The 10,024-nt window shown below is 46.7% G+C and overlaps 1 protein-coding gene across 4 annotated transcripts; it reads right to left on the bottom strand.

The window, feature by feature from the left end:
• Nucleotides 1–1,207: 1,207 nt before the first annotated feature.
• LOC120100104 (sperm motility kinase Y-like) lies at nt 1,208–9,501 on the bottom strand. 4 transcript variants are annotated; one of them, XR_005499845.2, is made up of 5 exons: nt 8,855–9,501; nt 6,115–7,707; nt 4,464–5,423; nt 2,546–2,716; nt 1,208–2,293 (listed from the first exon to the last, which is right to left on the bottom strand). XR_005499845.2 is itself a non-coding variant. In XM_063277001.1 (3 exons), exons 1-3 carry the CDS (start codon nt 4,788–4,790, stop codon nt 2,168–2,170), a joined length of 624 nt encoding a protein of 207 aa, XP_063133071.1. In that variant the 5' UTR covers nt 4,791–5,422; the 3' UTR covers nt 1,208–2,167. The 4 variants fall into 4 exon arrangements, 1 of the variants encoding a protein (XP_063133071.1); XR_010059411.1 differs by having other exon boundaries at nt 2,546–5,423; XR_005499844.2 differs by lacking the exon at nt 2,546–2,716.
• Nucleotides 9,502–10,024: the final 523 nt, after the last annotated feature.

The following is a 10,024-nucleotide window of genomic DNA, read 5'->3' as shown; positions in this document are numbered from 1 at the left end:
TTGTGCTGGCCTCTGATGCTTCTGGGAGTCCTGAAAACCACATTCCTTGGGCCAAGGGGACTAGTGAGGGACAAGTGAGCACAAGGCCCCTGCCTGCTCCCTGGAGACCAGAAGCCCCAGCAGGGTTCTCACTGCTGTGTTCCCCAAGATAATGACAAGCACCTGTTACAGCAGGTCATGCTCTGGTGGGAAAGGCAGACAGGCACATCCAAGGCTGTACTGTGGCCATGCTGGGCCTGCCTGCTCTTCAGGGGCATACTCTGCCATGCCACTCAGCATATCCCAAGCTGTGTCTGGAGTGCTTTGGTCTCACAGGAATGCTGTGTTCATGGAGACACTGACAAACTAAGGACCAAGACCCTGTCAAGTACCCATCCACACATGACTCCTGCCAGGAATCAGCAGTATGGGCAACCATGTAAACATGGAGACATGGATTATTTCTTCCTTGGTAGCACTTGTGAACCACAGGGTCAGGTGACAAGCTCTAGACCAGGAAAAGATCAGGAGGAGCAGAGTGAACTCACCTGAACTTGAGGAATAGGGAACCCAGCAAGGGGAGTGACCACCCCTGGTTCACACAATTTAGGGACATATGTGTTGGGAAGAAGCTAAGTTGAGGCAGCCTGGACACATCCCATGATAGCAGGTGATTTGTGTGTGTGTGTGTGTGTGTGTGTGTGTGTGTGTGTGTGTGTGTACCTCAATGTGTGGCTGTGTATGTGTGTGGATGGGCCTGTCCTGACACCAGTCCTGACTGATGCCAGGCACCCACAGTTGGCACAGACCCCACTTTACACTAGGGTTTTTGTTCCCAAAGTTTTTCTAATGGAAGGTAATATGCGTCTCGTACAGGGCTAGTTCACCAGATTTTGTACAAAAGATGAAATCTGATCTTTAGGGGTTGGAGCCTGAGCTAGCCTTGTGGACTCTCCTCTTCCCACTGTTCCCAGTCTGTTTCGTGTCACAATGTCCAGGGAATAGAACCCTTAGTTCTGCCAGCACCTCTGTGTGAGGCATTGCATCAGCTGACATCCAGAATGGTTGTCCCAACTCCACATGTTCTGGCCGAGGTCAAGATGCACACAAGAAGGCCTAGATGAGGAGGTACTGCCCCACCCAGACAGACAGACTTCAGTTCCACTCTGACAGATGTTAGGAGGAGGTGCAAATATGACTCACAAAAATACATCCACTCTTAGGCTCAACTACCAAGAACGTGTGAGCAGCAGTGACAGTCAAGTCTCCTCTTATTCAAGTAAAGGGACATCAAATACTTCTTTGGACCCTGGGCAGTAAAGAAATCTTGAGGGCTCCATGAGTAGATAATATACCATGAACCTTTCCAGAGCCCATGGACAGTACCTGCTTGATGGCCCTGGACCTCCTTGGCTAAGGTAAGGAGAGGAGACCCCAAACAGCCCTATACCAGTGCCTCAGCAACACTGTCAGACAGGATGGACCAGCCTCCACAACCTGAGATGTGCAGTAAGGGTTCTTTTCCATTTCGTACAAAGATGTCTGGTTTGCAGAGTCTCATATGGAACTGAGACATACTGCAAGGGAGGCCTTTGTGTTGGGTACAGTAGGTAAAAGCAAGACATGAGAAGAGGAACTGCAGAGTTGTGATCTAGGAAATCCTGCAGTACCCAGCTCTGGGTTCTTGGAGCCTAGGCAGGCTTTGCAGTCATAGACCTCCCTCTACTGCCCATGTCCCTTCACGACATCTTCTCTAGCAGATAAGACCAGAGCACAAGCTGCTTCAGGTCTAATAAGACACTTGTTTCTCTCATACACTTATGCTCCTGAGAATCCTAGTAGCTTACAGCCACAAACAGGAAAAATAGAGCCCATCCAAAGCCCTAGGATCATGTCAGAGCTGGGTCCCCCTGTCTCCTACAAGTGGGCAGGGAAAGGAGACTGATGTGGTGGGCAGAAGTGGTAAGGGCCAACAATTGACTTTCTTGGAAAAGGCTGGAGACTGGTGATGCTGGAATGATCTCAAGCAACCTTAAGGCTGGCTGGCACAGAAAGGGCTGCTGTATATCTCTTGCCCAGACCACAATGTCCTCCAGGGTTCTGTCTTCACCAGGTCAGTATAGGAAGAGGTGGTGCCTGAACTTCATGCCATTGAGAGAGCTAAGCTCTTGAGGAACCAGCTGGTCCACTAGTGTGCAGTCTCAGGTTTCGCTGGGTGAGATAGTCGTGAGCTGTCTGTATGATTGAGCAGACACTTGTTGTCCAAGCTGAGGACATACTGGTCACCTCTGCGGTCATTCTCTGCCTCTTCAACCTACAGGGAGATACGAAAACATGGAGGTAATCCGCACCCTGACTTTTGGTGCTTTCTATGCTCCTACAATCCCAGGACTCCAGCTCTACATAGACCATCTAATTCTGACAGAGTCGATCTGTCCTGGGCCAGATAAGCCATCCTGTTGGTTGCTCTGTCTTAGCTTTCATGACACACGGCCCTCTATTTTACCTCAGGCTGTCTCCTCCAAGCATCCCAGCATGCATCAGCTCCATATCCTGCCCAACATACCTTAGGGTCCCTGATAATTCCAGATACTTTAATGTTCTCCCAGGCTGCACTGTAGGCTCTTGTGTGCCTCACATTCATCCTAGAAGTTCTTGGGAGCCTCCATGCCATGGCATAGGATGTCTTTGTGTCCACACTGGGCTGAGTGATTCCATCCAGTGCAGGATTCTCTCCCTGTTGTTGAATTTTGGCACTTATGTCTTTAGGAATGACTCTGCATGTGGTCAACACACACTACCCTGGAAGACCCGAGAGTTCAAGGACGGCCAACTATCACTTAAGCAAACTTGTCCACAGACTGTGTGGGTCCCATCAGCTGAGAGTAGCCTCCACATTGCAGTGATGTGCAAACTTCTGCTTTTCAGTCATGATGGACTTTAGGATCTGCCCTGAGGAGCCTACACAAGCCACAGGTAGGTGACATATAAATGAGGCATGTTACTGGGTAAGGTCTTCAGTGCAGTGTCTTAAGCTGACAGCCTTTTGGGAGGGCATATGCTTCTCTATTAAATGAGCTGGCTCCTCTGTAGGCCTCGACTCTGCTGTCTCTGCCGCTCATGCTCTCTCCTCCAAGTCTCTAACTGTCCCTAGCTCTCTGTGACTGGCTGGTCAATCAGCCTTCATGCCAGTCCAGAGCCATTCTATAAACACAGAGCCCACACTGTCCTCTGCAGAAGTTTCACAGGGCTGCTTGTTTAGTCTCTCTGGTGCGCTATGGGGGTCCAAAATCAAGTTTTTTTGGTCCCTAGGGGTCCTTAAAAGGCTTTAGAACAAGGTAGAAGTAAAGAAATCAGGAAATAAACTCCTGCAGTACTTCATGACTACCACTGGAGGGCTCTACATTTTTCTGGTCCTGGTGTGCCACTCAGCAAGCCCTCTCACTCTAAGGTTCTGAGCCTGATGGAGAGGACTCCTGCTAAACCCAGTGTTCCCAAGAAACTGGCTGTATCTGCAGGGCTGCCTGTAGAGGATTCTCCACGACCCTTAGAGGATTCTCCACGACCCTGAGAACCCAATTTGGAAATCTCAGGTAGGCAGGGTGTGTGGGGGAGTAAACAGGACTGGATAGAGAACTTAACCCACAATTTGATCTCCAGCCCTGCATTCTGATTAGAGTGACCCACACTCCTGCGAAGGTCTCTGGGTGGCTCCTGAAATTAGGTGGAGGAAGAAGAGGAAGAGGAGGAGGATAAGGATGAGGAGGGAGAGGAGAAGGAGGAAGAGGAGGAAGAGGGGAAGGAGGGGGAGGAGGAGGAGGAGGAGGAGGAGGAGGAGGAGGAAGAGGAAGAGGAAGAGGAAAAAACAAGTAAGCAAGGACAAGACAGGCACATGGCCCGTACTCACTGCAGTGGCCCATCGTATCCTAGGTGTTTTCCTGCCCTAACTGTGAAGCAGGAACCAAACACCACTCCTCATGGGACTGTCTGAGATGAGGCCAGCTGTGGGTCTGAACTGTCAGCAAGGAAAGGAGCTGTCTGTGCCATACATCGAAGCATAGTGTCCCACATAAGCCCATCTCACAAATGATGCCATCTCCTCCCCAGAGTGGCTCAAGTAAGGGTTAGGAGTGCCTCATGAATGCCAAGCTCTCCCCTACTCCTGCAGACCCATGAATGGTGCCTTCTCAGGGCCCATCTATCCTGAGCCCAGGGAGCACCCAGAGGGCATATTCATGCGATTTCATACTCAGGTCAATCTGCTATCCTGTACCCCATGAGTCGGGACTGAAACTCAGTGCTCAAGACCACTTGTTTTTTTCTGGACAAGACTTTCAGAATGTGGTCACACACAGTGTTAGTGACACATTGCATGCCCTTGACTGGCCTTCAGTGTAGCCCTGACTGACCTTTCTGCCTGCACCCAGGGATTCAGATCAGCATTGGCCAGATCAGACTCTTTGCTACCTGGTCCTATAGCTCACCTCCACTGCAGTTCCATGTGTCCTGGCTGCCGCAGCTGCACCAGAAGCTACCAGATGTCTTCCCACAGAATCGTACTGTAATGTGGGCTCATCCTCAGACATTTCACTCTCTCCCTGCTGGGAGTTAGGCTGGATGCCTGCTGTGTGGGAGCTGCCTTGGCTTGTGGAGCAGAGAGAGAAGCAGTGGAGGAGATGTTGTCTGCTGCTCTTATTGTCCTCAGTGCCCAGGGCTTCCCTGTGGTTTGGGTTCAGATCCAGCTCCAGTGAATCACTGATTAAATTCAGCCCATAGAAGCTCCTGACACCATGAGGCACAGGGTAGACCATGACTGAGGGGTAACCAAGCAATCCAGAACCTGAGAGGACCGGGGAAGCCAATAATCCCGGTCACCTCCCTGGCAGGATGCAAGGCCAGGAGCTCTGTGTGCCCGGACAGAGATAGATGGGACCCTGACTCCCACAAAATGATCCTTCAGACCTATTACATCATCAGCTTTAAGAAGATCGTCCTCATTAAGAACATTGCACACAGCTTGCACTGCCATCTAACTATCTTCCAGGGGTGATCCTCCTCAGGAGTATTGACATGTGTCCTATGAATGGTTAATATTCTGATAATTCATTTCATAAACATTTCTCAGCATGGTATCTGTCTCCATAAGAAGTCATTCAGCAATACTTCCACAACAGGGAAGCAAAATCCTCATCCTCATCCTCCTCCTCATCCTCCTCCTCATCCTCCTCCTCCTCTTCCTCTCCTCCTATTCCTACTCCTCCAGATTTTTCTCGTCTTCTTCCTCCTCTTTCTCCTCCTCCTCCTCCTTCTGCTACTGCTAATGCTGCTGGTGCTATTGCTGTTACTCCTGTTGGTGCTGTAGCTTCTGCTGGTGTCTTTTCCTTGGCCATGTGTCTGAAATCACCTCCTGTTTATACTCAGGACATGACAATTTCAAGATGGCACTGTGAAAGAAAAAAACACAATTTATTCTAAGCAAGAATCTTATGAGGTAGAATACTTAGATTACCATTTGGAACTTTGATTGCCTTATTATTTTATTACTTCTACTTCTCAGTTAAAATTTTTGAAAGAAATCATTTAGGAATGTTACATATATATCAATCACTAGGTCTTGGGAATGAAAAAATCAGTATGCAAAAAACTATGCATGCATGCAGGATTCTGACCAACAATAACCCACAAACTAGGTTGTTGATACTTATTCAATGACAAACCTTGTTATTAATTTTAAGGCTTAATGGAATGGGATGTTACATTTGAAAACATAAGACTCTGTTCTGCAGCACTTGTGGTTGATGACCACTTGTGCTAGGACCAGTAGCCCATGGAAGAGTCCATGAGCCCATGAATCTCTAGTCCTCACCCTATGGGAGCTATTGGCCTACGGGGGAGCTGGAGTCCATCTGAAGGGATGGGTCAACAAGACAACTCTGTAGAGTGGGGAACTCATCATTCATATTGGGTCCCTGCTGGGAAGAGGAGAAATCAAGAAGAGGGAGAAGGCTTGGTGTTGGGGAAACCTCATAAAGAACTTAGAGAAGATACAAGGTAAGAATTGTGGGGAAAATGGAAACCAGAGAGAAAGGAAGGACCAACACAGAGCAAACTGGGAAGGACAAAGCACAAAGGTACCTGGGCTGTGCCTGCTGCTTGTTCTCTGGACTCTCCCTGTGGCTCATTTCTGGGGTGAGATGCTGTTCTGCCCCAGGCGAGGTTTCTTTCTCCTTGGCAAGCAGCAACACAGCTTTATCAGGGCATTTGCTATATTCCTGGTCCACCCCTTAAAACCTCTGTGCCGGACCCTGCTGGGGATGGGCTTATCCTCTAATGGGGCTCTGTGGGAGAGTAGATTATCTTCTTTTATTTCCTTGTTGCTACTCTTCTTACTGAAGATGCTTGTTGTTTGAATGCATGGGACACTCATGGCACATTTGTGATAGTGGTCTTGTGTAGGTGTCATTGGTAGTGGCCTGAGATGACCAGCCACAGTGGTTCTTTTGCCTGCTTTTGGATGAGCCTTCTGGCCATAGTGAGATACTTGACCGTGGGAGGATGACACGCGCAAGGTGCCAAGGACTGGCAGGCTTCCACCCCTCTTTTGTTCTAATCTAAAAGCAGCAGCAGGATCAAGGCTAGGGAATGGGGCTGCAACGGGACTCACTTGCTGTGCCTGGGCTGTGCAGCCATACCCCTGGAGAGCCTGCTGTTGTAGGAAGCAATAAGTTGCCATTTCCTCATTATATTTTCTTTTCATTAGAGAGTATTTTATTACAGAGGCTTGAAATCCCATGCTTTTCATGGCATCCAAAATAGCAAGGTCTGGTGTTAGGGGAAGCAGTTCTTCATAACGACCTGTGAACCCCTTCCCGTGTTCTTCGAACCAGGCGTGTTTCATCACCTCGCTGGCTGTTGGTCTATACATTGGATTTACTGTTAGTAATTGACTAAGGAGGTTCTCCAGTTCTTCTGAAACCCCACAGGGGGCAGGATACACCCCTGCAACAACTTGTTTTTGTAATTCTTGGATGATCACTGAATCAAATGGGAGCTTTCCCACTACCATATAATACAAGACCACTCCTATTGTCCACATGTCATTCTTCATCCCGTCATACAGAAGTCCAAGGAAGAGTTCTGGGGAACCAAAAGAGTATGCACCGCAGTGCTGGTTTAGCATTTCTCCAGGTTGTGTTTGGATGCTAAGCCCAAAGTCGATGACTTTGACCTTTTTGTTTTTATCAATCATTATATTGTCCAGTTTGAGGTCTCGGTGAACAATCCCCTTTCCATGGCAGTAGCTCACTGCTGATAATATCTGTTCGAATATTTGCCGGGCCTCATCCTCCTCTATGTGCCCTGACTCTCTAATGTACTGGTAGAGTTGTTGGCCTTCCACCAGCTCCATTATGAGGTATATTCTAGTTTTATTTTCAATAACTTGTAAGAGAGAAACAATGTTGGGGTGGTTGATCTTTCTCATTATGTTTGCTTCTGTCATGGCTGGCCGGAACCACTGCTTGTTCTTTCGGAGAACTTTGACGGCCACCGGGGTTCCTGTGAGCCGGTGGTGGGCCAGGAGGACCTTGGCATGGCTTCCTTTTCCAATAGTCTTCAATACTTTATATTGGGAATGAAAGGTTCCCTCCTCAGAGATACTGGGATCAGGACTAGGAGGTGGTAACTCCTCCTCAGTCTCTGTAGACATTTTATCAGTACTAATGCTACCTAAAAATAACAAACAATGGAATCAGGTAATGAAAAAGATGGAGCAATTCAGAAACTAAAATTACACATGTGGTACCTAAAAGAAACAAACAAAAGAAAAAGAAAAAATAAAAACAAAGAAAAGACTAGACTAGAAAAATAGAGTAAAATTATGAAAAGGGGGAAAATATGAAGAATCATAAGTAAAAGCCACCCAAATAGCCAACCCCAAAAGAGAAAGCCAAGAGCACACACATACTAAATGCAATGATGAAAATAAAAATCGTCATACTACAATAGGATTGGGCGGCCAAAGATGATCAATACTGTGAATGGATGTTCATTGAAGAAAACAAAAAACAGATGAAAGAAATGAGAGGAGAAAGACTGAGTATAAGACAAAATAAACAAATATAAAAAGCCAACACTTAAGGGGAAACTCCATTGAATTTCAGGACCTAGTGATCCACAAAAATCCACAACTCTCCAGAGCAAAATACTGAAAATTAAAATTAACCAACCACAAGGAATAAGGCAGTTAAATATCAGTGAATAGTAAACCTTAAACAAAGGCCGAAGAGTCAAAGTGTCACAAAGGGCAAATTTGTATCAAGTCTAAGCCAATGATTGCTTGTACTCAATAGAGAAACAGGAATAATGTAAAAGGATGAAACCGCAGGACATTGAAAATGGAGATAGAGTGAATCATCGGACTGCAGAAACGTAAATAATCAAAGCAATAATATAGCATGTGAGAACATAAAAACCACCACCAAACAGAATCCAGAAATCCATAAGAAAGAAAGAAAGAAAGAAAGAAAGAAAGAAAGAAAGAAAGAAAGAAAGAAAGAAAGAAAGAAAGAAAGACAGGAAGGAAGGAAGGAAGGAAGGAAGGAAGGAAGGAAGGAAGGAAGGAAGCATAAATAAAAATCAAAACCATAATAAGGAAATAGCCAGTGGTCTTGTGAATATATGGCCTAGTTCTATCTCTTAAACACATAGAAAAAAAATCAGTAAATAAGCACCCAGCCGTCTATATAGGCCTTTAATCTGACATTATGGGGTTGGCATATCAAACCCCTGGGAGCTACTGGTTATCCAGCCCAGGTACTTGGGCACCTGCAGGCCAGTGAGAAAGCCTGTCTTGAAAATAAGGTTGATGACCTACCTCAGGAACAGCAGCCAGGCTGACTTCTGGCGTCTACACTCTCTAGCACTGAGGTGCAGGTAATATAGATACAAGGGGCAAAAGGGGATGGGCACGTGCGTGTACACACACACACACACACACAGACACACAGACACACAGCACACACACACACAGGCACACACAGAAGCACACACAGGCACACACAGAAATACACAAAAGTGTACATATACTCACGCAGACAATCTCTTACAAACACCCAGATTCACACAAAACACAATCACATAGGAACAGATACACACATACTTACACACAAGCACACCTGTAAAGATGCATATCACAGACACACACACACACATACATGCACACACGCACAAGAGGTACACACATACAAACACATACACACAAACAAACCTGTAAACTCACACACTCCTACATATACTGACAAACACACAGGCGAAAGTGTACACACACTCACACACAAGCAAATCTGTCAACACACACCATCCTAAACACACTGATACATACACATATACACAGTACAGTAAAATCCGATACAACCACACACAGCTCACTAGATACAACCAAGTCCCAGAGGGCTCCATTCCACACCTCCTCTCAAAGCACTCAAAGAAATCCAGGCCTGGCTACAGCTTAACATCTGTTGGCTGGACCGCCTCACAGTCGCTCCTCATGAGGTCACAATAGGACCTGTCATGACATGGCTGGGAAGGGCTTCAAGGCTCTGGCGAGATTTAAGGCTTTTAGAAATCAAAGCTTGTAAGATGTTTACTCTCCTTAGTTCTCTGTTTTGAATATTTGCTATGCCTCCTGCTTTAAAGTCCTCATGTCTATGCTCGCTGTGTCACTTTTTCTTTGAATTCTGAATGATTAGCCTCAAACTGATGGTACAGTTTTAAAAAAATAAAAAACGACAAAGCTGTGTTTCTAAACTGACCCATCAAGAGGACACTGTTCTCATAAGTCCTCAGAAAGGCTCTAGGTTATCATCAAACACCTGAGACAAAGCTGCAGGGATAGGCAGAGCACTTGCCTCCCACGGGTGAGGACTTAAGTTTGAATCCCCAAAACCCCCATCAATGTTGGATGCATCAGCAAAGCCCATAAGCTCAGCATCTGTGGAGTGGGGAGGGGTTGGGGCTTGAAGACAGGTGGTCTGACATGCAGGCA

The sequence above is a fragment of the Rattus norvegicus genome, chromosome 1 (assembly GCF_036323735.1).
Source record: "Rattus norvegicus strain BN/NHsdMcwi chromosome 1, GRCr8, whole genome shotgun sequence".
NCBI classification, from domain to species: Eukaryota; Metazoa; Chordata; class Mammalia; order Rodentia; family Muridae; genus Rattus; species Rattus norvegicus.
This window is presented reverse-complemented; position numbering and strand designations above follow the sequence as displayed.